The following is a 26,287-nucleotide window of genomic DNA, read 5'->3' as shown; positions in this document are numbered from 1 at the left end:
GGCCCTGACCCGAAACAGCCTGTTCATTCCTTCTCTAGATACTGTCACACCCGTTGATTTACTCCAGCACTTTTGTGTTTTACTAAAGATGGCAGGATATGTAGTCCCTTTCAACTCCATGGGTAGAACTCTTCCTTAGATGCCACTGGACCTGCTGTCTCCAGTAGTTTCATTTTAGATTTCAGATATTTTCTGGGTTTGTATAAAATTTCCATCTTATGCGGTGTTTTTCTTTCGTTTGAACTAATTTCCCCACTTAGAATTACCCTTTAACTTTCTTAGTGACACACCAGTGTTGTGCTTGGCTGATCCTTGCACCCTTTAGATTTTTAACATCCAATACAATACAATACAATACCATTTATTTGTCATTTGAACCTCACATGAGGTTCAAACGAAATTTGGTTTCTGCAGTCAATAATTGCCTTTGGTACAAGGGCTGTTAGTTGTGGATTACCTGCTTTCCCCCTCGTCTTGTGTGGGGTACTTGTCTTGTGTGGGGTCATGCCCAAAGATTATAGAGGAGCTCCTCTATAATCATTGGTCATGCCTCACAGATGTGAGGCATTTCGTGGAATATTTGCACTTTCTGTGTGATCAAATGGGTCAGAGCCAAACCAAAATCATGTTGGATTGTTTTAATTTCTGCATAGACACTCTTGCATTAAAAAAACACATTGTTAGTTTTCACTTTGGCCTCTTAAATGTTGTTTTAACTTTGCCCCGCACGGGCACCATATTTGTGAGAGGAATAGATGTTGGGGGAAACAAGGCCATCACACACACACATACAACCCCTTGTTTGCATGCTGTGACACTCAACGTTATATATATATATATATATATATATAATAATGATAATAATAATAATAATAATAAACTTTATTACGGACTCAAGGTCCAGACAAGGGGCAACATTACATAAAAAATGCATTGCATATCATAAAATACATATAAAATCTTAGTATATCACTTATAAAAACATCATAATTTATATATTTTTAAATACACATTACATTAAAAAATGCATTGCATATTATATATCATAAAATACATGTAAAATCCTTAGTATATCACATAAAAGCATCATAATTTATATATTTTTTAAATACACAATACAAAAAATATACATTACATGAAAAATACATTGCATATTAAACATCATAAAATACATATAAAATCTTAGTATATCACTTATAAAAACATCATAATTGATATATTTTTTAAATACACGATACATAAGTAAAAAATCCGGATTAAAAGAATATATAAAAGATTCCACTTTCAGAGGCCGCACAAAATAGTAAACAAAAAGCCTGCAGGAGTAGGCCCGGCCGCCATTTCATGCGGGGGAACAAATTAAAACCCTTCCTTCTCCCTCAGATCGCTTGTTGTTTACATAAACCACTCGGGTTCACCTCATATTTTGGGCCGAGCTACACGATAAACGTCGTGGAAACGCGATCGGAATAAATAACATTATCCACCCGGTAAACACATTATTATTCCCCCCCCCCCCGCGCCGCCATGTTTGTGCGGGGCAGCGGCCGGGCAATGGGCGGGCAACGGGCGGGCGGGCGCCCCGCAAACTTTATTCACCAATATATATTATATATAATGATATGATAATATGTATAGTTGCTTTCGCGCGTTTCCCCCTCGGCCGGTGAGAAGGATATAGTTCCGCTCCTGGGCGAAAGGAAAATGCGTGGAAAGTCATGCCATGAGCGTCTGAGGTAATTGGCGGTTGCGTGATGATATAAAGAGGGCGACGCTGCGCTTCCGAGGCTCTGGCTGTGGGAAGGTTTGAGGAGCGGCAGGTAAGGAGCTTGCCTGTGTGGGAGAGGGAGTGTAGGAGGGTGAATGTGTGTAGGAGGGTGAATGTGTGTAGGAGGGTGAGTGTGTGTAGGAGGGTGAGTGTGTGTAGGAGTGTGTGGGAATGGGAGTGTGAGTGAAGGAGTGTGTGAGTATATGTGGGAATGTGTGTGAGTGTAGGAGTGTGAGTGAGTGAAGGAGTGTGTAGGAGTGAATGTGTGTAGGAGTGTGAGTGTGGGAATGTGAGTGAAGGAGTGTGTGAGTGAAGGAGTGTGAGTGTGAATGAGTGAGTGTGAATGTGTGTGAGTGTAGGAGTGTGAGTGAAGGAGTGTGAATGTGTGGGAGTGTGTGTGAGTAGGAGTGTGAGTGAAGGAGTGTGAATGAGTGAGTGTGAATGTGTGTGAGTGAAGGAGTGTGAATGAGTGAGTGTGAATGTGTGTGTGAGTAGGAGTGTGAGTGAAGGAGTGTGAATGTGCGTGTGAGTGGGAATGTGAGTGAAGGAGTGTGTGTCTGAGAAGGAGTGTGTGAAGGAGTGTGTGTGAGAAGGAGTGTGTGAAGGAGTGTGTGTGTGAGTAGGAGTGTGGGTGAAGGAGTGAATGAGTGAGTGAATGTGTGTGTGAGTGTAGGAGTGTGAATGAGTGAAGGAGTGTGTGAGTGAAGGATTGTGAATGAGTGAGTGTGAATGTGTGTGTGTGTGAGGGAGGTATAGAGGCTCTGATTCTGCCCCTAACCAGGCATAATCCTGGTTTGGATGAACCTCTCTCTTTCCCCCCCCCCCCCCCCCCCCTCGCTCTTTCTCTCTCTCTCCCCCCCCCCCCCCCCCCCCATTTTGCAACCTCCATGCCCCATTCTACTGTCCCTGCTTAGCCCCTCTCCCAGTTGCCCGTGGACCTCATCACCCTCTTTTCCCCTTTCCTGTCCCCCTCCACTCTTTTGCTTTGCCTTTGGTACAAGGGCTGTTAGTTGTGGATTACCTGCTTTCCTCCTCGTCTTGTGCGGGGTACTTGTCTTGTGTGGGGTCATGCCCAAAGATTATAGAGGAGCTCCTCTATAATCATTGGTCATGCCTCACAGATGTGAGGCATTTCGTGGAATATTTGCACTTTCTGTGTGATCAAATTTCATTTTGTAGGGGGGGAAAAACATTAATTCCTCATGAGGTGTGTGAAATCATAAGAGGAAAGTTAGGTTAGATGCACAGAGTCTCTTACCCAGACAGAGTATGTGAACCGAGGACCAGAGGGTATAGGTTTAAGAAGAAAGGGGAGAAGATTTAATAGGAACCTATGGAGTAACTTTATTCCACACAAAGGGTGGTGGGTGTATGGAACAAGTGGCCAGAGGAGGTAGTTGAGGCTGGGACTATCCCTACGTCGTTTAAGAAACAGGAGGTACATGGATAGGACAGGATTGGATGGATATGAATCAGATGCTTGACTCGTCTAGTTGGGGCATGTTGGCTGGAGTGGGCAAGTTGGGTTGAAGGGCCTGTTTCCACACTGTATCACTTTAAATGTTAATGTGGTCCAAACTGGAAATTCTAAATGTGTAGGAAGGAACTGCAGATGCTGGTTTACACTGAAGATAGACACAAAATGCTGGAGTAACTCAGTGGGACAAAATGAGGACCCAGGTGTCTACTAGGACATGCTGAGAGTGTGTTATGTTAAACGTTGAGGAATCCGGAGCTCCCTAAAAAAAAGTAGCAAATATTGTATATAAAACGAATTATGTTGAAACATTGGTCAGATGTTGCATCAAGTTCTAGTTGCTCCACTTTAGGAAAGTTCTTGAGAGAGTACAGAAAATATTTACTTGAGTGTTTTGAGTGTTTTGCCTCCAATGTTAAGCCTGGGCTATGTGTTGCCAACAAAGTAAAGATTTGGTGTGTACAAAAATGATTTTAATAAGTGTGAATAGAAGGAAGCTGTTTCTATAGGAAGAAGGTTGAAGGATTAGTGGTGCTCAAATTTAATGTCAAATGCATCAGTAAAGACATTTTATTTTGCATTAAAAAAAAAAAAGCTTATAATGGCAACTTGCTGACTGTAATGTAAAACCAGTTGTCCAGGCCTTTCAGAAAAGAAAAAAGACAATGCAGATGCTGGAATCTTGAGCTTGGAACAAACTGCTGGAGGAACTTGGTGGGTCCATCAGCATCTGTGGAGGGAAAAGGACAGATGGTGTTTTGGGTTGTAGCCCTTCAGGACTGAAATGTTGCCTGTCTAGTTCACTTGGATTCAGAAGGAACTGTAGAGGCTGCAATCTTGGGAGCTACTGCACTTTAGGAAGGCTATGGATGTTTATAAGAGTACAGAAAATATATATGAATGTAATTTGAGATGTGGAGAGTTTGTGAGCTTTCTTTTTCCCCTACTACAATTGGTCTGCAGAAGGGTACTGGCCTGAAATGTCAGCTATACATTCCTTCCACGTATGCTGCCTAATCCACTGAATTACTCCAGCATTTTGTTTATTTTTCCTATCGCAGACTTGCTGCGTTCCTCTTGCAGTCCATTGTTTCCAAAAAAAAATTGGATGAGCAGACAATATTTTTGTTACAAGGAAATGAGATTGACTGGGCTGGTGAACTCGCTAGACCAAATCACATTTTGTGCTGTTGAAACTCTATACTTTGACTGGTGTGCTATTTTGCACTTGCACAATAGACAATAACATCAAATTATCTGAGTGGTGTGTGTCTTTTGTAAACTGTTGGTTTGGTGGCGTAACAGACTTGCCTGAGCCAAGATTGTGGGTTTGCTCACTGAGCTGAGGCAAGTGTGTTATTTATGCTGACCTAAGGCACTGCTTAATTGTCATGGTACTTTGTTTTGAATAATATGTCGAAGTAAGATACTATTTGCCCAAGGAAGTGGTGCAGAGTACAAGATTTGCATTGTATAGTGCCTTTCATGGTGTCCCATGTGCCTTATTGTCCACCATGGAGTCACTGTTGCATGGTACATGACGAGAAAGTAACATCACTTGTTTGAGGGTACACAAAAATGCTGGAGAAACTCAGCGGGTCTGAAGAAGGGTTTCGGCCCGAAACGTTGCCTATCTCCATCACTTGTTCGAGGATGTGTCGGAGAGTAGGTTCCTCTGAGTACTCGTATCCGCAGTAAAACAAAATATTTTTTTAATGGTAGACCTAAGAATAATTTTGAAGTTACCCGGGCTTTGTTTTAACTGGGCTCAGAGGACACCTCAGGCCTTGAATCAGCAACTTTATCCTGAGACTTCAGCCCAACGTTGTCTGACCCCATCAGTTTGGAAATATTACTGCACTATTGTAGGTCTCCATTTGACAAGTTGTACCAAGTACTGGTTTACGAAGATAGACAAAAAATGCTGAAGTAGCTCCGTGGGACGGGCAGAATCTCTGGAGAGAATGAATGGGTGAAGTTTTGGGCCGAGACCCTTCTTCAAACTCATTTTGTGTCTATCTTCTGTTTAAATCAGCATCTGCAGTTCTTCCCTACACACTGGGTTACAAATGCCTGACTTGTGGACACCCATTCAAATGAAAGAATAATTGGGAGACTGCAGGATAGATTTTCTGGCTGCTGTGTGATATAAGCATCTTCTGCCAGTTGGGTATGGAGCATTTTTGTTTGTCTTTTCACCCAAACCTTTTTGTCGTCCGCCCCCACCCTTCCCCCCACCCTCCCCAATGCTGCAATAGTTGGGGACTGGGTGGAGCTGAGCAGTCGCTCACTCAGCGAGTCCATGATTGCTTGGAGGTTACCTTTACCGTGTCTGCTTGCTCTCCCATCGCAGTAGTTTCTGTGATCCACTCCTGTACTCCTTGTTCGTTGACTTGCAAACAGCTCATTTTATGAACCGTGTGCGGGAAGGGAACTCTATCATAACCGGGGGATTCCTTGTTCTTGTCTGCAATCCTGTGGGCAAAAGATCCCAAGATGCCATTTTGGAAAGGCATATTGGAGTTACCCTTGCCTTTATTTAACATTCACATATCACCATGGGTTACCTAATCCTTCATGCATTAGTGTTTGTGGGAACTTGCTGCAGACAAACAGTTTATATTCCTGTGACTGGGACAGCACAGTGGCACAGTTAGTAAGAGTTCACAGCGCTAGAGTCCTGGGTTTAATCATGACTTGTAGGTTCACTCTGTAACCTCTAATTTCCTTCCACACCACAAAGACGTGGGTTGGTAGGTTAATTGGCCACTGTAAATGTTCCCAAGTGTTTAGGTGACTATTAGAATCTTGGAAAGTGAGAGCATGGGAAGAATAAAGTATTGAATGTAGAATTAGTATAAATGGGCTGAATGACCTCTTATGCTGTATCTGTCTGACTGCATGCTTCAGTTAGTGTGATGTGCTTTAGGACACAGAATCAAGTACACAGGACAAGATGATAAGAAGTCCCTTGTGCCAATAGGTGGGGAGCATTTCACGACATTCGTTGATTGTTGAGAGTGGTAGACGCTCAACATTGGTGGGGGGGCTACGTATATCTTGGCCTGGGTAACTTGTATGATGCATTTTAAATTAATGCCTCAGCTAAAAGGGAGTTCTTGTCTAACTCGTACTAATATTTTTCACATACCAGTGCCCTTGTCTTTGATTTGTAACAGAAAAAAATCACATGTAGTGCATGCACATTGTCAGATTTTAATAAAGGCCATTTTATACATTTTAGTTTCACCATGTAGAAATTACAGCAGTTTATACACAGCAATGTCATGTAAATGAAAGTAGTCATGTTTAGTATTTTGTTGCTAATATCCTTTGCATGCATTGACTGCTTGAAGTCTGCAATTCATGGACATCACCAGTTGCTGGGTGTCTTCTCTGGTGATGCTGTGCCAGGCAGGTATTGTAGCCAACTTTTGCTTATGCTTGTTTTGGGGGCTAGTCCCCTTCAGTTTTCTCTTCAGCATATAAAAAGCATGCTCAATTGGGTTCAGATCGGGTGATTGACTTGGCCACTCAAGAATTGATCATTTTTTAGCTTGGGGGGGGGGGGGGTAAACCCCTTTAGAAGTATGTTTGGGATCTTGTCTTGCTGTAGAATGAACTGCCGGCCAATGAATTTTGAGGCATTTGTTTGAACTTGAGCAGATGGGATGTGTCTATACACATCAGAATTCATTATGCTACTACCATACATGCCCAGGCCATTACACCCCCGCCGTGTTTCACAGATGAGGTGGTATGCTTTGGATCTTGGCCAGTTCTGTCTCTCCTCCATACTTTGCTCTTGCCATCACTCTGATATAAGTTCATCTTTGTCTCATCTGTCCACAACACCTTTTTCCAGAACTGTGGTTGCTCTTTTAAGTACTTCTTGGCAAACTGTAACCCGGCCATCCTATTTTTGCGGCTAACGAGTGGTTTGCATCTTGCAGTGTAGTCTCTGTATTTCTGTTCATGACGTCTTCTGCGGACAGTGGTCATTGACAAATCCACACCTGACTCCTGAAGAGTGTTTCTGATCTGTCGGACAGGTGTATGGGGCTTTTTCTTTATTATAGAGGAGGTCTTCCTTGGCCTGCCAGTCCCTTTGCGATTAGTAAGCTCACCAGTGCTCTCTTTCTTCTTAATGATGTTCAAAACAATTGATTTTGATAAGCCTAAGGTTTGGCTGATGTCTCAACAGTTTTATTCTTGTTTCTCAGTCTCATAATGGCTTCTTTGACTTTCATTGGCACAACTTTGGTCCTCATGTTGATAAACAGCAATAAAATTTTCCAAGATGATGGAAAGACTGGAGGAAAGACTAGGGCTGAGAGCTCTCTTATACCTGCATTAAGGAGGCATTTAAACACACCTGAGCAATTACAAACACCTGTGAAGCCATTATGGTGCCCTGAAATGGGGGGACTATGTATAATAACAGCTGTAATTTCTACAAGGTGAAACCAAAATGTATAAAAATACCCTTTAATAAAATCTGACAATGTGCACTTTAAGCATATGTGATTTTTTTTTCTATTACAAATCTCAAATTGTGGAGTACAGAGGCAAATAAATAAATGGCGGGTCTTTGGCCCAAACATTATGGAGAGCACTGTAGTAGCTGATGTTTTGCTAAGAAATTTTAAACCCATTCAGTCACAATGGGCAGGGTGAAGTACAGTCTGGTGCAACTGTACATCCCTGAAGAGGGTCTCCTTTGTCTGTGCTGGTACAGATAGTGTACATGGTTCTTTCTTTATAGAAGCTATCTCTTGGTTAACATACATTTGGGACCAGTGAAGTTTGACAGGCAGAGCTTGTGCCTGGACACTGGTGAAAGTACGAGCAATTGGGTTGCTGCTAAGCCTACGGTTCTCTCTCGAAGGTGTCTAAAGAAGGGTCTCGGCCCAAAACGTCACCTATTCCTTTTCTCAAGAGATACCGCCTGACCCGCTGAGTTACTCCAGCATTTAGTGTCTATCTTCAGTGTCTGATGCACGTTGGTGTCCCTTGTAATCTGATGTGTGATGGCACAGTGCCGCAGAGCACCAGAGACCCGGGTTTGATCCTGACTGGGAGTGTTGTCAGTACAGAGTTTGTACATTCTCCCTGTGACCATGTGGGTTTTCTCCGAGTGTTCCCACACTACAAAGATGTACAGGTTTGCAGGTTCATTGACTCTGGTAAAATGATGATCTGTCCCTACTGCTAGTGTATGGGGATCACTGGTCGGCGTGGGCTGAAGGGCCTATTTCCACACTGTCTTTAAAGTGTGGGCTGAAGGGCCTATTTCCACACTGTCTTTAAAGTGTGAGACCATATACCACATGTAGCTGCGATGTATCTAAGGATTCCAGCGCGCTGTGCCTCCTCGATGGGTTCCTGCTGGAAGCTCCTCGTCAAGTCGTGTAGGTGGACGGCGAGTTGGTCAAACAGACTAGCCCAGAACCCAAACCCACAAATAATGCATTTGGTACCTTTATTTTGGATTTGCAGCATTCACAATATTTCTCTTTTATATTGAAATATTTTTATGTGCTTTAGAGATGGTGAAGTCAAACAGTGTGGCGTAGCTGTCTGCTAGAGCTTTCTCAGACAGGAATTCTGACCCTGTCACACTTAATGGGGAAAACAAATGTTGAGGTCCCAGAGGACTGGAGAACAGCTAACGTTCCTTTGTTTAAGAAGGGACGTCAAGAGAATCCAGAGAATTATAAGCCAGTGAGCTTCACAACTGTATTAGGGAAGCTGTTGGGGAGGATTCCTCAGGTAGGATTACTCCCATTTGGAAGGGAATAGGCTAATTAGGGATAGCGTTGTTGTCTACATGGATTTCAGTAAGGCATTTGATAAAGTTCCGGAGTAGCCTACTGGAGCAAAGAAACATTAAGTTGGAAGCAACCATGCCAGCACGGCCAGCTGGGCGTGCTGGGTTACCAACGACCCCACAGAGGAGCTGAGAGCAGGCCTTCTGTGAGCTGAATGCTGCATTGATTGAACCTTGCTAAAACCCAAAGCTTGGGCCTGTACAGTTGGCTTGGCAGCGGCCTTCGATGATTAGAGTGGTGGTTTAGAAGCGGCTTGAGAAGTCTCCTTCGCTACTTAAGGCAAGTGGTTTTCACCACTACGATATGGTAGCTGCACATCCTTCCTCTGTAAGATCCAAGGCCTGATGGGGTGTCCTCTAGATCCCAGCCATTTGCATCCGAAAGAGACCTTTTTAACATCTGCGGTCAGGCGCATAAACACATGAAATTGGGTTATGGTGAAGGTTTACCTGTAAAGGTACTAATGCCGTCACTATTACAGTGTCGACAGCCTCTTGTGGAGGGCTCTATGAATACCTGTACTACTGGCATTGGATGAAGTAGAGTGAGAGTATACAAATGTGGGAGGTAAATGCAAGTAACTAGCGTTGAGTGGCCTGCTTCTCTGCTGTAGGATTCTTTAAATCTAGAAGACGACCCTCTTTCTGACCCGAAACGTCACCTATTCCTTCTCTCCAGAGATGCTGTCTGACCTGCTGAGTTACTCCAGCTTTTTGTGTCTATCTTCGGTTTAAACCAGCATCTGCACAAATTGCTTGTTCTTGGGTTAAGAAATATTTCAGCAATGAGCAAGCCAAAAGTCATTGATCTTTTTGTTCCTTTTGAAAGAGAGAGCTGTCTATTTTAGACTGGCTTTGTTAATGAGATAGATAGTGGTTAACCTTAGTGGTTAGGTACACATTCTGCATTTGAAGCAGTCTGCATTCTCTGGGGCAATGACGCGACGCGGGGTGGATCTTTAAAACTCTGTAGCCAGGCCGATTTTACATTTTGGAGAGAAAATATTCTTTGCCCACCGGCGGTGCCAGACAGGAATGGGCTAGGATGCTGAAAGGCCAGAGATACCAGAAGTTGCATGTATGGTTAAGCAGTTGCAGATTCGATCACTACTTCCTCTTCTTCGGCTTGAATGGATCCTGGATCACTGTCTCTGAATTGCTGTTCTCCATGCAATACATTGCTACATTGGAGGCACTGTACATGTTATATGTTATTTTGGCAATAGTGTGATATGGGCGAGGTAATATGATATGTTTGTTTCTTTAACAATCAAGCATTTAAATTGGGACTCAAAATTAGTTTTCTGACAATTGGTCAATGCACAGACGTGTATCTTTGCATTGTAGTTTAATGATGGAAGCTTGGTTTCTTGGTCCTCCAATATATTCCAAATGGAATTTAAACTGGAGGTGGTGGAGGGATGACTTAAGCCAGAAAGGGTTATTGGGAAGAAAGAGCTACTTTATATTTAGTTGCATCTGGTTGGTAACTATAGTTGGGTGGAGATTATTCCATGCTTTAATTGTGCGGGGGAAGAACGAATTGCTGTACACATCTGTCTTTGTAGCTGGGATCACAAATTGGATCGAATGCCCTCGTCTGCTCCTAATTGGTTTGGGTTTGGTGTAGGTCTTGTAGTCTATGTCGAGCTGACCATTTAACATTTTGTAAAAACAGGTCAAACGGTGAGCTTCACGTCTGTCTTGGAGAGGGTTCCACCCCAGAGAATTCAGAAGTTTGGTGACACTCGCTTCTCTCTCATAGGTGTTAGTAACAAATCGAGCTGCCTGTCTTTGGACACGTTCGATGGAAGAAATGTTTTTATTTGTGTATGGGTCCCATGCTGCAACTGCGTAGTCCAAATGTGGTCTAACGAGGGTGAAGTATAGCTTCTCCTTGACAGAAGTTGAACAATGATGAAAGTTGAGCAGTTGCAGATTCGATCGCTACTTCCTCTTCCTCGGCTTGAATGAATCCTGGGTCACTGTCTCTGAATTGCTGTCCTCCATGCAATGCGCGGCAGCTTGCTACATTGGAGGCACTGTACATGTTATATGTTATTTTGGCAATAGTGTGATATGGGCGAGGTAATATGATATGTTTGTTTCTTTAACAGTCAAACATTTAAGTTGTCACTCATAAAATTAGTTTTTTATCAGTTGGTCAGTGCACAAATGTGTATCTTTGCAATGTAGTTTAATGATGGAAGCTTGCCCATTGTTCATTCTGAGTTTCTGCCGATTTGAGTCAAAATTGGATCATTGTGTCTGGGCACTTTATTGTTTTTCAGCACTGTTTGGAAAATGAATGAGAAAGTTGTGGAGTGCTTTAATAAGACATGGCATCCCTAATTCAAATAGGAGATTATAAAATAGTCTGGTCAGTAACTTGGCCTTAAATGTGATAAGTGCCACGCATTTACAGAAATAGGATTTTCTGTCGTATCACACTTTCGTCATCCTTAACAGTCGCCTGCCTAGTCTAGTTCTTGTTGAACTGCTGACTCCTTTGGGAGAGCACCAGAGAGATTCTGAGAGGGTGGCATGATAATTGTATTTGTGTGTGTGTGTGTGTGTGTGTGTGTGTGTGAAAATTCTAATCTAAAGTTGTCGAAACCTTGGCTCTTTACACCATGTTTTCTGTTCGTCTTGTTTTTGTATTGGCTTCCAGTTAAACAATGTCATATGAAAATTAAAACACATCACTGATTTCTGGTAATCCGAAATGCAAAAAAATCCTAGTCAGACTCAGCAGGTCTGATGGCATTTATGAAATAACAGATGGCCTGTTTCAGATCTGGGACGCTTCATCAGATCTGAATATCTCGTTCCTATCTTCACATCCCTTTATGTTCTTGCTCCTATTTTTCTCAAACTTGCAACCCCTTGCATTGGTCCACTAATTCTACTTCTTGATGAGACCCAGCATTATTTGCTGCGAAGACCTTGGACTCTGGGAGTTTCCTGAACCAGAGAATAATTCAACTCGACACCATATTTATAAAAGGGCATTTGGGATGAGCGTGGAAACCACAGGCTCGTGAGTGTTGCATCAGCGATAGAGAACTAGTTGTTACATTTTGAGGGATATTGATGTACGTTTACTTGCAAATCAGATTGATTGGGTGGGCAGGAGGGACTGAAGATCAGTATCAATATATCTTTATTGTCATTTTCCTGAGTACTCACATACCCAGAGGAAACAAAAAATACGTTGCTCAACCAGTGTCCATTCAGTGTGCAGTACAAATAACAACAAATAACTAGAAATAAAAATACATATATCATGAACAAATTAAATTAAACACTCTACTCTCTACTAAACATCAACAGGCGTTCCGATCGACAGCTGCTGCAGTGTGTCCAGGTTGATGGTTGGTGCGCGATACTTTGGCAGGGGGCTAAGTCCGTTTATCAGTCTTATAGCCTGCGGGAAGAAGCTGAGGAGCATCCTGCTGGTTTTGCAGCTAATGCTCCTGTACCTCTTCCCAGATGGCAGGATGGAGAATATGTGATGCGATGGGTGGTAGGGGTCTTTGATGATGGAGATGGCTCTGTTGATACATCTCTTCCTGTATATGTCCAGCAAGAAAGGGAGTGGAGCACCAATAATCCTGCTGGCGGTCTTCACAATCCTGTCAAGTTGGTGCCGTTCGTACGCCTTGCAGCTCCCGAACCAGGAAGTGATGCCGTTGGTTAATGTGCTCTCAATTGTCCCCCTATAAAAAGTTCGTAGATGTGTAGTGGGGAGACCTGCTTTACGTAGTCTTCGGAGAGGGTGTAGTCGCTGCTGGGCTCTCTTGACCAGTGCTGTGGTGTTGGTTGTGGACATCAGGTCATCTGACAGGTGGAGTCCTAGGAACTTCACGCTGCTGACCCTTTTCACATCAGCTCCATCGATGTGCAGAGGTGTATGGTGTTGTTTTCCCGCCCTCCTGAAGTCAACCACCATCTCCTTAGTTTTTCCCACGTTGAGAATGAGGTTGTGGGATTTGCACCATCCTGTGAGCAGCTCCACCTCCATCCTGTACGCCGACTCATCATTGTCACTGATGAGACCCACCACTGTTGTGTCATCAGCGAACTTGTTGATGACAGTTGATGCTGCTTTACAAAAAGAGATGCCAAGTGCTTGAGTAACTTAGCGGGTCAAGTAGCATCTCTGGAGAACTTGGTTAGGCGACGTTAACCCTAACCCTTCAGACTGGGTGGAGTTGGCGTGGGCATGGACTTGCGATAGTTTGTGAGGTGGAAATGTCTTGCAATAGTTCTTGAGGTGGGTACTAAAATTCAAGGCAATACTGTAGAAATGCCTTGCATGAGATTCAGTAAGGCACTTCATGTCAAAGATCCTATAGCGGAGCAAGATAGACAACTCCTGCTAAATGCAATGGGCTGACGTGTAGTATGCAACGGAACAGAACGTGGGCCTTTTTTTTTCATCCATTGCCGTAACCCGACCCGCAGTGTAATCAACGTTGCGGGGGAACACTTTGTGTTAATAAATTAAAATTCTGAAAATGAGGAGACGATTTTTACCAAAGAACTTTGATTTTTACGAGGATGTTTCCGTAACCGGCTTCCGTCTCCGCACTAGTATCTTTGCTCCGCTACGGGATCTTTGGTGCGGAGACGGAAGCCGGTTACGGAAATGGAGCCTTAAGTTACCCATGAATCTGCCCATGACCGTACTACGTCTTTTTAGTTGAGTGGACTATCTTGCTTGCTGTAGGATCTTTGCTTCACGTCCTCTATGACAGGCACAAAGAATTTGAGGCCCGCTGCAAAATTGGCTTGATGAAAGGAGGCAGAGTGCAGTGATAGCTGGGTATCTTTCTGACTGGAGATCTGTAACAAGTTGCGTACCACGGGGAATGATGCTGGGAGCACTTGGATGGGAATGTAGGTGGTCTGATTAGTAAATTTTTAGAATAAGGGCAGATCAAATTTAATACAGGCAAGTGTGGAGCAATATACTTGGCAGTCACAGTCTAGTATGACTTGGGGTAAACAGCAGGGACCTTGGGAGTGTTGATGTACAGAGAGTCCTTGGGGATGCAGGGTCAAGCTCCCAGAAAGTGATGACATGGGGATAGGGAGGTGAAGAAGGCTTTTGGTATGCTTGCCTTCACAGGCTGAGACATTGAGAGTAAGAGTTGCACTGTCATGCTGTAACTGTATAAAACATTGGTTGGATCGCATATGGAACGTCGTGAACAGTTGTGGTTGCCGCACCATGGGAAGCATGTGGTAGCACAAGCTCAGAAGCAGTCCCCCTAGTCCTCACCTTCCACCCCACTAGTCGTCACATACAACAAATAGTCCTCCGTCATTTCCGCCACCTCCAACGTGACCCCACCACTCGCCACATCTTCCCATCTCCCCCCGTCTGCTTTCCGCAAAGACCGCTCCCTCTGTAGCTCCTTGGTCAATTCGTCCCTTCCCACCCGCACCACCACCTCCCCGGGCACTTTCCCCTGCAACCGCAGGAGATGCTACACTCGTCGCTTTACCTCCCCCCTCAACTCCATTCAAGGACCCAAGCAGTCGTTCCAGGTGCGACAGAGGTTCATCTGCACCTCCTCCAACCTCATCTATTGCATCCGCTGCTCTAGATGTCAGCTGATCTACATCGTTGAGACCAAGCGTAGGCTTGACGATCGTTTCGCCGAGCACCTCCGCTCAGTCCGCATTAACCAACCTGATCTCCCTGTGGCGCAGCACTTCAGCTCCCCCTCCCATTCCGAATCCGACCTTTCTGTCCTGGGCCTCCTCCATGGCCAGAGTGAGCACCACCGGAGATTGGAGGAGCAGCACCTCATATTCCGCTTGGGCAGTCTGCACCCTAGCGGCATAAACATTGAATTCTCCAATTTCCGGTAGCCCTTGCTGTCTCATCCCCTTCCCAGCTCTCCCTCAGCCCTCGGGCTCCTCCTCTTCCTTTCTTCCTTTGCAGGTTAATTGTCTTCTGTAAAAGATACAAGATAGAATTAATGTTTAAGAAGGAACTGCAGATGCTGGAAACCCTTCTTCAGATGTATTCTATCTGAAGATAGAATTAATGTAGGGTGATCATTGGTTCGCACAGACTCAGTGGGAGAAGGGTCTGTTTCTATGCTGTATCTCTATTCTAAACTAAAGCACATGGCCCTATCTTAGTTTGAAACTTGATGTTGGGATCCTCCACATAAAGGTCCTGTGCCTTGTTTCTTTGAGGTGAGGGGTTAGGAGAGTAATGAAAAAGCAGTAGATTCTGTGAGAAGCAGGGGTGTTCACTCCAGTGCTCTGTCCAATAGTTAATACTTGACTACTTCAATTAAAAAAAAACAAAAAAAAACCTGGTCCTGATCCTGCAAACTGAAATGTGATATTCCTGTGCACAAATTAGCTGCAGTATTTCCTGTCCTACAGCAATGAATAAAGACCAGGTTCATATTCAGTTTTAAAGAGTTTTAGGATGTCCTGAGGTCGAGATGCTGGAGCCATTTTTGTTTCTTTTTGTGCTATTTTCCAATTGGCAAGACGGAAAATAAAATAAGAAAAAAAAGCAGTTGCTGATCTCCCAGGCTTTTGGCTGCCCAGTGCGATCTATTCAAATTACTGCATCTGATCCTTTGCTGTAACCCAACCCCACTGACCTGGAAAATATGGCGAGGTCCTGCTTGCTGTGAATTGTGTGTGTGTGTGCTGGCTTCCCTCCACGTTTAGCTGCTTGCTAAAGATTCAACCGTGAAACCAGACAGAACTGTTGTGTACTTTGCTGAAAATATACTCCTCAGTGAAGATTGTGCCCGGTTTTACCTCTGGAGGGAGCAATGTATCATGGCAGTGTTTGTTTGGCTTGGGACAATGTGGATCAAATAACCAGAGTGGAGTTGTGATCTGCCCAGTGATTTAATGCTCCTGGTGGGAGGGAGCATGGAATTACAGCTTGGCTGTTCACAAATGACCTTTCATTTCTAAACATGGACACAGCAATAAATGGATTAATTTGTTTACTCTGATTTCCTTTTGATGTAAACTTTTTGCCAAGGAAAACAAATCAATAAATGGCAAATCAATTAAAAAAAAATTGCTACTGCTTGTAGTTTAGGTCAGTTTCTGCTTATTTCACTCGGTTTGTCTTCTGGCATAGCAAACAAATGCCATGAAAGGTTGTGCTACTTATAGGCCAGGTGTCTGCTTTTGGGCCTAATGTGGCGCTAACCTTTTAATGCTTCAGCCCCCTCCCTAATATGTCCACACATCAACCTGAAGCTTGCTACGCCGACCATGGCAATGGAGTGGTCCATTCCTGAGCTCTGACATTGGGTGCACCAACAGAATCTCTTGCTGAGAGGTGGTTACTTCTGTTGTTTTTATCCTTTAAAAAAAAATGTAAACACCCCTGCATTGTCGAAATATGTTGTTGCCCACTTTTTTTTGTAAACTCAGCACAAACGCTCAACTGAAGGGGAGGTTCAAACAGATACAATATGGATGTACAATGCAGAATTGAATCAATAATAGAAATGTGAAATTGAGGTATGGGGCATGAGCTGAAAGTGGGACTAACAGGGTAGCTCTTAAACAACAATGCAAGATGACCACTGGTGCTGTATCATGCTCTTCTGTGCTTTTATAATTTTGTTCTTGAAGCTGTCATTTATGACAAGTAATTTGATAGCCATACACAACGTTCTGGAGGAACCAACAATTCCGAATCAATCAAGGCACAACCCACTGCCCCACAAATAACATGAATATTTGCACACCTTGAATGGTCACTGGCTGAATGCTGTTGGCAACCTGTTGGTAACCTGCTACAATTTGCCAAGTGTTATAGAAAATATCAAAACAGAATGAGGATTCAGGGCATTTTGACTATTCGGGTTCTTTGAATAACCCGCTATCTTTCCCCATCATAAAATAAGGCAGTTTCCTTGAAAAAGTTAGAGCCATATTTAAGAGAGAGTTAGATAGAGCTCTCGGGGCTAGTGGAGTCAAGGGATATGGGGAGAAGGCAGGCACGGGTTATTGATATGGGACGATCAGCCATGATCATAATGAATGGCGGTGCTGGCTCGAAGGGTCGAATGGCCTCCTCCGGCACCTATTTCTATGTCTATCTATTTTGGGGTAAATTGTAATAACTTGCTCTGTAAAAGTGTTCTTTCTTGCTGTTGAGGCCTGTCCTCCTAACTGTATACCACTAGAAGTAGTTTTTCCTTATTTACTCTTAAGTCGTGTTGTCAAATGCTTTTGACCATCTTTATTCACCTTGGGGAATGGGAACACTAACCCTTCTTCCCTCCATAATCGTAAAAGGGCAAGGGACCAAATTGCTATTGTAGCCTCAAATGCCACCCTTCAGTGTGTTGGCCACAATTAAACAAAGAGTATGCTCCAGCTAAGACCTCGTCAACATTGTCCCAACGTGTACTGCTAACCATACTAAACGTATGAACTGTTTCTGCTATCCTACAGGTAACTACACCTAAGACGATGACTGACATGCTTGATAACCACCAAGAGAGCTGGGACTCTCTGGTCTGCATGGTGGACAAGTACCGTAAACAAACGGGCAACGATGTCGTCCTCCTCACTGCCTACCGGCCCAAGCTGCAGTCTAACCTCGCCTACGCTGTCCACGGGACGGGGACCCTCTCGGACGCCACCAAGCACTACCTGGACGATATAGCCGTTTTCCACAAGACCTCCGTCTACACCAGCAGCACCGTGCTGGAGTGGGGGGGCGGCGGCGGGAAAGCGGCAAAGGAGGAGGACACGTGCAGCGCTGAGGACTCCTTCTCCAAGAGCTACCCGTCCATTTACGGCAAGGGGGGCTTGCCCGCTGACAGTCTGAGCCCGATGGAACTGAGAGCAGAGGCAGAATGTGACTCCGGAGTGGTAGAGAGCGACGAGAGAACAGCTTCGGAAACTGAGAGAGAAGTGGACAGATGTAACTTAAATGATTCTTCAGGTAAAGAACTCCACCGCCACAGTCAACTGTTGTGTTTGTATTGCAACATGAAAAGATATTTATACTGGTATAAATGTTAACTTTTTGCAGATTAAAAAAAAAATTTCAATGAGGACAACTCGCAAATTTCTGTTGGAAACGTATTAATTGTTTTTTTGGTCAAATTTTTGACAATGAGACTAGATAGGATTTTTCCTCTATGTTTTTCATTTTGATTTTCGGTAGTGTCGACAACTATGAAACGCATTTTAATCCCCAGGAAGAGTATTAATTTAGTTCAGGATTGAAGGAAACTGCATGAAGTTGATGCAGCAGGTTGAGCTGCTGCCTCACGGTGTCAGAGACTTTGGCTCGATCCTAACCTCTGCTGCTGACTGTGTGGAGTTTGCATGTTCTCCCTGTAATCCCCTGGATTTCCTCCGGGTGTTCCTGTTTCCTCCCACGTGCGGTTTGCAGGTTAATTGGCCTATCTACAAAATTGCCTGTAATGTGTAACCCTGTCCCACGGTACAAGTTCATTCCAAGAGATCTCCCGAGTTAAAAAAATAAATCAAACTCGTGGTAAGCACGGAGAATGAACGTAGCGGGTACGTCGGAGCTCGGGGACGTCTCTTAGCGGCTCGTAACGCTAACGTCAGGTACTCGGGAAGACTCGCTAACGGCAGGTAAGCACGGAAGACTCGTGAAGATTTTTCAACATGTTGAAAAATGTCCACGAGAGCCCCGAGTACCGACAAGTGGAATGCAGAATAGTCCGAAGATAGACACAAAATGCTGGAGTAACTCAGCATCTCTGGATAGAAGGAATGGGTGACGTTTCGGGTCGAGACTAGACTATTCTTCTGGGAGTAGTCCAGTCACTCCCACTCCCTCCTATTTCTCAATGCTTTTCCGATTTAATTTTAACGACCTTCATTTTCTTTCTATACAGCGCTGGATGTTGTGTGTCTGCTTGTGTTAAACTGACCGACCAGTTGTGAATTCAGATTTGATCCAGATTTCCCATTCATAAAGCAAATCCCCCAAATAAGCGGAATGATATCATACTGCTAGTACATGCATACAGTACAGTTTCCAGTGTCGTTTGCAGTAACTGATCCACAGGGTCTATTTTTCCTGAGGTGCTAGCATCCTGTCTGTACTGAATTGGATTTCCTTGATGAGAGATGTGATGTAAACTGCATAACACTGGGTCATCTTTCAATAGACTCTGATGAACTCGGGAATAAGCTGCACCAGCTTGCATGCCCTTTTCACATGAGCCAGATTTAAATAAAGGCACTTTAAGCTGTCTGATTAAACGATCCCTGACCAACCATGTGCCTGCTGCTCTCCCACCGCCCCCAACCTTCCCAACTTGCTAAAAGGTCACGTCCCAGAATATCCTTTCTAATTAATAATATTCCTTGTTCACTTCCCGGTAAGTCTGCAGTTTTTCAGATTCAGATTCAAACTTTATTGTCATTGTGCAGTGTACAGTACAGAGGCAACGAAATGCAGTAACTGCAGTAAATTCCCCACTAATCGTCTTGTACTAGACAAATACAAATCCATTAGACCATAAAATGCAGGAACAGGAATGGCTGTGAAATTGAGCCTGTTCTGCATTCAATAAGATCATGATCTGACATTCTCTCAGTCCACTCTCCTGCCCTTCCCCCCCCCCCCCCCCCCCCCCCCCCCCCCCCCGCCAATTATCCTTGATTCCCTAATTAAATGTCTCCTTCTAAATGATTACAAGTTCATTCTTAGTACCCACGTGTACCTGAAGACCACCCACAGCTCTGCGGCAAGGAGTTCTAAAGACCTGCAACCTTTTAAGAGAGATTCTTCCTCATCTTTTGTCTTTAGCGGGTTCCAACTTATTCTGAGACCCTGTCCTCTAGTTCAGAAACTCTCCTGTGAAAGGAAATACCCTCGCAACATTCACCCTGTCCAGCTGCCTCCAAGGGGCACACGTTCTCCTTAACTGAGTAGTGTCTCGGTAGTTTAACCTTACTGCCCTGACACCGTGTCACTAAGTTCTCTATCTCCTTCCTGTGCTCTGTGTCTCATCCATGTTAATGATTCTGCCCACCATTGTCTGTAAACCTGCATTAAAGTTGTCAATCGTTCATGTTCACATTTATGTTGCCATAGCCCTCTTCCGTTGGCTGTACCCCTAATTTGTTGATGTCCATACTCTTTGAAGGCCGTTGACATCACATTATGTTAATGTGATTTCTCTTTTCCCCTCCTTCTCCAGCTATTTTCACGATGGACGAAGAATCGACCAGTCAGGATTGTGAGCCCTTCTTTGAATCTGATTTGGATGGTGAGAGCACAGATGGTAAGTCTCCAGGGCAAACTGCAAACTATGTAGAATGGAGTAAAGGCCAAATGGGTAGGAGAGAGCTGTGTTTACTCTGGGTAATGTCGCTTGCAGTGGCTCACTGGTCCCCTCCCGTGCACTTCAAAAATTGGTTTGAGAGCAGGATAGCACAGTGGTAGAGCTGCTGCCTTCCATCGCCAGAGGCCTGGCTTTAATTCCGACTAAGGGTGCTGTGTGTATGTTCAAGAAGGAACTGCAGATGCTGGAAAATCGAGGGTAGACAAAATTGCTGGAGGAACTCAGCGGGTACGGCAGCATCTATGGAGCGAAGGAAATAAGCAACGTTTCGGGCCAGTAACCCTTCTTCAGACCGTCTGAAGACCTGTGTGTATGTTCTCCTTGCGGCTGCTTGTGTTTTCTCCGGATGCTCCTGTTTGTTTCCTCTTTCCAAAGGCTGTCCGATTTGTAGGCTAATTGGCTTCTGCAAATTGTCCCTGGTGTGTAGGATGGAACCAGTGTACGAGTGATCATTGATTAGAGTGGATTCTATAGACTTTAGGGATTCATTGCAGAAACGGGCCCTTCAGCCCACCGAATCTGTGCCTAGTAGGTTTCACCTCATAAACTAACACTTTCCTGCGCACACTAGGGACAACTTGCCATTTTGTAAAAGCCAATTAACCTACAAACCTGCAAGTCTTTGGAGTGTGCGATGAAACCGGAGGATCCAGAGAAAACTCACACAGTCGCGGGGGGAATGTACAAGCTTCATACAGACAGCACCCATAGTCGGGGTCATAGCCAGGTCTCTAGTGCAGTAACGCAGTAACTTTACCACTGTGCCGCCCTGTGAGTACATAGTTAGTACTCGGTGGGCCGAAGTGCGTTATCTCTAAACACTTCCAATGGGTAAATATGCATGCGGGTAGAGTTGAGATGCGTTTGACAAGAGACCACTCGTACACAGTAAACAATGTCCCACGTACATGAATGTGGCGTTATGCATCTCCGAGTAGTGCAGTATCTTGTGGCTAATGGATGCCTTTCATTTCTCCCCTTCCTTTATCTCTTCACCCCCCCCCCCCCCCCCCGCCCACGCCTTGCAGATGGCAGTTTGAGTGAAGAACTTCCAGTCCGTCCACAATCTCTATCTCAAACAATGTGTCATCAGTATGCCAAGTCCTTGCCCATGTCTGTGCCCATCTGGGGATTCAAGGACCTGAAGCCAAAGAAGTTTCACGATGGGGATAATGAAGAACGGGTAAGATGCATTCTCTCTCTCTCGCTCTCTCTCGCTCTCTCTCGCTCTCTCTCGCGCTCTCTCGCGCTCTCTCGCTCTCGCATGGCTTTGTAAATATTTGATTAGTGTATAAATGTCAATAATTTGGTGTACATATAGTGGCTGGTGTACATATAGCTGCTAAATTTGTATAAGATCATTACAAGCAGTTGAATAAGGGGTGGGAATTAATAAGCTTTGGCTTCTTCCTGCTCCTACAAGATACAAGATACATTTAATTGTCACATGTGCCAGATGGCACAGTGAAATGCAATTCCCATACAGCCATACAATAAAAATAAAGAACACAACACACTATAGAATTTGACATAAAACATCCCCACACAGCAGAATCAAAGTTTCCCACTGTGAGGGAAGGCACCAAAGTCAGTCTCTTCCTCCACTGTTCCTCGTGGTCAGGGTCTCCCCAAGCCCTCCGCAGTTGCAGCTACGGGCGGCCCGATGTCCAGGACCGCACGCCGGGGTGATACAAAACAATATTTTTTTTTTGTATGCTGTTTCACATTTGCTTTTTATTCTTTTATTCTGATCGAAATAAATAATAAAAAAATAAAGAAATAAAAATACATGTCATCAGTAAAACTGACCATCAAATGGACATTAAGCAGTAAGGTGTGGAAGATATACACTGCAAGATATTTTGGTGCAATGTCCAAAAGGCTGGGGGGGGGGGGGGGTGATGAGTTTGTAGCAGGACTAGTTGGATTACTTGAGCACGAAGCCAGTAAAGATTTGTAGGGCCAAATGGCCTCTTTCTAACGTGCAACCACTGTGATTCTGAGATCTGCCTGCCCAATCCCAATCCAACTGATATAGTTGACTTATCAGTTTACCCCAATGGAATCCAGGGACCATGTAGCTCTTCCAAATTCAGGGCAATCGGCAATGGGAAACAATAGCACACCTCCCTACCTCACCAGGGATTAACTTTACTGTACCATTCTACTGTTTTTTGTTTGTTTTCTTTAAATTGCTGTTTTTTCCTTTTTCCTTCCTCATGTAATATATAAAAGAATATGTGATTCTGTTCCATTCTGGTTGTAGTTTGTTTGTTTGTTTTTTTGCACGGAGTCTGCGGGCATTGCCACTTTTCATTTCCCTGCTCATCTCGCATGTGTATGTGACGAATAAACCCTCTCCAAGACAGACGTGAAGCTCACCGTTTGACCTGTTTTTACAAAATGTTAAATGGTCAGCTCGACATAGATTACACCAAACCCAAACCAATTAGGAGCAGACGAGGGCATTCGATCCAATTTGTGATCCCAGCTACAAAGACAGATGTGTACAGCAATTCGTTCTTCCCCCGCACAATTAAAGCATGGAATAATCTCCACCCAACTATAGTTACCCAACCAGATGGAACTAAATTTAAAGTAGCTCTTTCTGCCCAATAACCCTTTCTGGCTTAAGCCCTCCCTTCACCACCTCCAGTTTAAATTCCATTTGGAATATTTTGGAGGACCAAGAAACCAAGAACTTGACTTGACTTGACTTGACAAATGGAATTCAGGGAAATGAAATGTCTTTGTAGCTTTTTTGGAACACCGAACTCGTTTATTGTCACTGACTTTGGGTGCAGTGAATTCTATGAGGACCCTGGCTTGTGACTGACTACCTTTTCCTTCCTGCCTCCAGTTGCCTTCGCCCGACTTGGACAAGATTGCCGCCAGCATGAAAGCCTTGACCATGAGCGTGACGGACGGCACCGAGATGTTTGGCGACCTACCTCGACCTCGACTCAACACTGGCGACTTTCAGAAGCCCTATCGGAAGTATTAAAAGCACTTTTCGATCCCTCCCTCCCTCCCTCCGTGCCCCGTCACCCCCAAAACGGCCTCAACACCACCCAACACTACAGAGATGCTTCCTATGAAGCAAGATCTTACTGGCCAGAAGCCTGTGGTAATCCATGTAGCACTACATGTAGCATTTAAGGTTGTGAATGACAAGACTGGTTCGAGTTGATTCTGTAACTTTTTCTTTTGCGCTGAAGGAAAAGTATAAACTTTATAGTATATTTCTGATAAAAAGCATTATTCCATGAATCTACCTTTGTCCTAACTTGTAGGTCTTTCTCCTTTTTCAATGACCGCCCACAGCTTTTAAACAGCCTAACTGGCCCCCTTCACTGTGCTCGAGCAAGAATCTTGAAAGCTGGTTGAGTCTGGAGATCCAACTGGAGGGAATCTATTTGAAACCTTGGCCGTTCATTCTATCGAAGACCAGAATTTAAACTTTTTATCGCCTTTTGAAGGGAGGGTATAATCTCCTTGCATGGAATATCAAGCACCCACTGTACAGTCCCCTTTTCCCCCTCAAATCGCCCCTCCCTAACCTTGTCGGTGAAGTTTCATGCTGCGCTGACGCATGTGTAATCAGCAGCCTGCATTAGTTCAGGTAGGAACAGGATCCTTCAAACATTATATTAGTGCATGCTGCCCCCGCTGCCAACTGAGAATATAACCGTCATATTTTTCGAAACCACATTTCAAGGATCTGATCATTTCTGGAAGAAATTATGGAATTTGCCTGCTTGATAATGCTTTTTTTTTTTTAAGTGTTTATTTTTAAACTACATTCTTCCCCCAGTAATACTTCCCCAGCTATTCTTAAAATCCAAGCAACTCCTGAAATAAGATTCATTTTGTTATGGCAGTGAGACTGGTTAATCTGAGATAAATAAAAGTGTTCCCGGTGTCCCGATTTGCCATTGATCCTTCCGTTACATCTCTTGCGGATCTTTGCCTCTTTATTCAGCATCTTTAGATGGCGCCTCCTTCAGGTGACCTGATAAAACGTGTGCATGTGGATTGTCAAATGGATGCCATCAGCTGGCTTTGCCTTGGAGACTGCCGTGTTGGTTCTGTGCTACCTTGTGGTGCATATATATGGTCACCCAGCTTATTTTGAGACTTGTCTCGCAGCAGATATCTTGGGTACGGTGGAACTGTACTGCTCCATTCTCTGCAGCCCAGTCCCATGAACACAAAGTGATTCCAATCCTCTGTGGATTCGAGGAGCCCGCAGCATTAGATCAGTGGTGTACGCTTTAGTGCCCGGGTTTAATTTAAAATGGAGGACATTTTATGGCCTTTAGCCGTTGACTTTATGGTGCATGGCGATGCTTGCCATGCACGATTCTTGTCTAAAGTAACTGGCTCGCTGCTCAATGCCAGCACAGTTTGGCTGGGAATTGTCAACTGCAGCATGAGGGGCCTGTTCCATCTTGCTTAAGATGCTGCCTTTGCACAAGTTGCCATAGGAACTGAATGCTGCTTGTTCCTGTCTTAAAATTATAAAGAAAGCTCTCGTCTCCTTTCAAACAACTCCAGACCCCTCCAACAGTCGCTGCAGCCTATCTTTTTGTTTTGTTTAAAAAAAAAAAAAAAACTTTTTCTGCTGAAGAAAAGCTTTGCAATGCAAATGTTGAGTTGATTTCCCTTTCTGTTTGCCTGGCTTGTTGGCTGACCTTGCACAGTGTGTTGCGGCCACCTGTTTATAGACCTAAATGGCTTGTGTGATGCCTTTTTTTAAATTTGTGGCTTGGGAGCTTTTGCGTGTGTTTTTTCTTTTCCTTGTTTCATTTCAGGCTGGCGACAGTGGTGTTATTGTGCTGGCTGCTATCGGTGAAAGTTGTAGAAGATCGGGTTAGCCTCGCCGGAATGGTACCGTTTGGCGCGGCCATTTCGGCACCTTTTTGCTAATTCATGAGAACATCTCACCCAAAACCCCTACAACTAGGTAGAGAGCAGGAAAGTGCAATCATTAACAAAGTAGGCCGTAAATTATTACAAAAGTCTCGAAATGCATTCTACTGGTTTAGCTACAGGTTTATTATTGCTATATGCTTAATTGAGATGAAAGTTTAGATGAATTAAGATTAGTTAGCAGCTGGTTATTTTTACTTTGGGCATAGAAAAATTCATGACACAATTTATAGGGGACAACAGAAACCTACATTTATATTAAACGGGGGGACAATCAAAAACCGGTGCCGAAATGTACCCGACCCTAGCCTCGCCTCGCCCCCTCCCATTCTATCATTGCCTCTGCCTTCTCCAGAACCAGCCTTGTTGCCATCCAGTCGGTCTCTAGACAGGGGCTAGAAATGTCTGGGCTGCCAGTGGAAGCGTTTGGAGATGGAGGAATAGCAACCGTGTTTCCGTTGTGTTAAATGGTCATATCAGAATGCATTGGATGTTGTCAAAGGTAGACACAAAATGCTGGAGTAACTCAGCGGGAGAGGCAGCATCTATGGAGAGAAGGAATGGGTGACGTTTTGGGTCGAGACCCTTCTTCAGACTGAAGACCTCTCGACCCGAAACGTCGCCCATTCCTTCTCTCCATAGATGCTGCCTCGCCCGCTGAGTTACTCCAGCATTTTGCGTCTACCTTTGGATTTTATCCAGCATCTGCAATTATTTCTCACACATTGGGTGTTGTCAATATCTCTATCACATCCCACCAGTGAAGGTGGATTCTTTACTCTTTTGTATTTAATCACTGGATCAGACAATTGACCATCTGATAAAACATCTTTTAGTAAGACTGGCGTGCTCTTGAGCTGGATGCACAAATTCTGAATGGAGTTCTTGTTGCGTGTGAGCACCGTTGACTTGCTGCAGCTGTCCCTGGA

At 44.2% G+C, this 26,287-nt stretch overlaps 1 protein-coding gene across 1 annotated transcript; it reads left to right on the top strand.

The window, feature by feature from the left end:
* Positions 1–1,763: 1,763 nt before the first annotated feature.
* Positions 1,764–25,662, top strand: akt1s1 (AKT1 substrate 1). Its single transcript, XM_033013618.1, has 5 exons — positions 1,764–1,820; positions 17,543–18,037; positions 20,283–20,366; positions 21,455–21,609; positions 23,287–25,662. Exons 2-5 carry the CDS (start codon positions 17,560–17,562, stop codon positions 23,428–23,430), a joined length of 861 nt encoding a protein of 286 aa, XP_032869509.1. The 5' UTR covers positions 1,764–1,820; positions 17,543–17,559; the 3' UTR covers positions 23,431–25,662.
* Positions 25,663–26,287: the final 625 nt, after the last annotated feature.

The sequence above is a fragment of the Amblyraja radiata genome, chromosome 38 (genome assembly GCF_010909765.2).
Source record: "Amblyraja radiata isolate CabotCenter1 chromosome 38, sAmbRad1.1.pri, whole genome shotgun sequence".
NCBI classification, from domain to species: Eukaryota; Metazoa; Chordata; class Chondrichthyes; order Rajiformes; family Rajidae; genus Amblyraja; species Amblyraja radiata.
The sequence above is the reverse complement of the archived record's forward strand: the minus strand, read 5'-3'. Positions and strand labels throughout refer to the sequence as shown.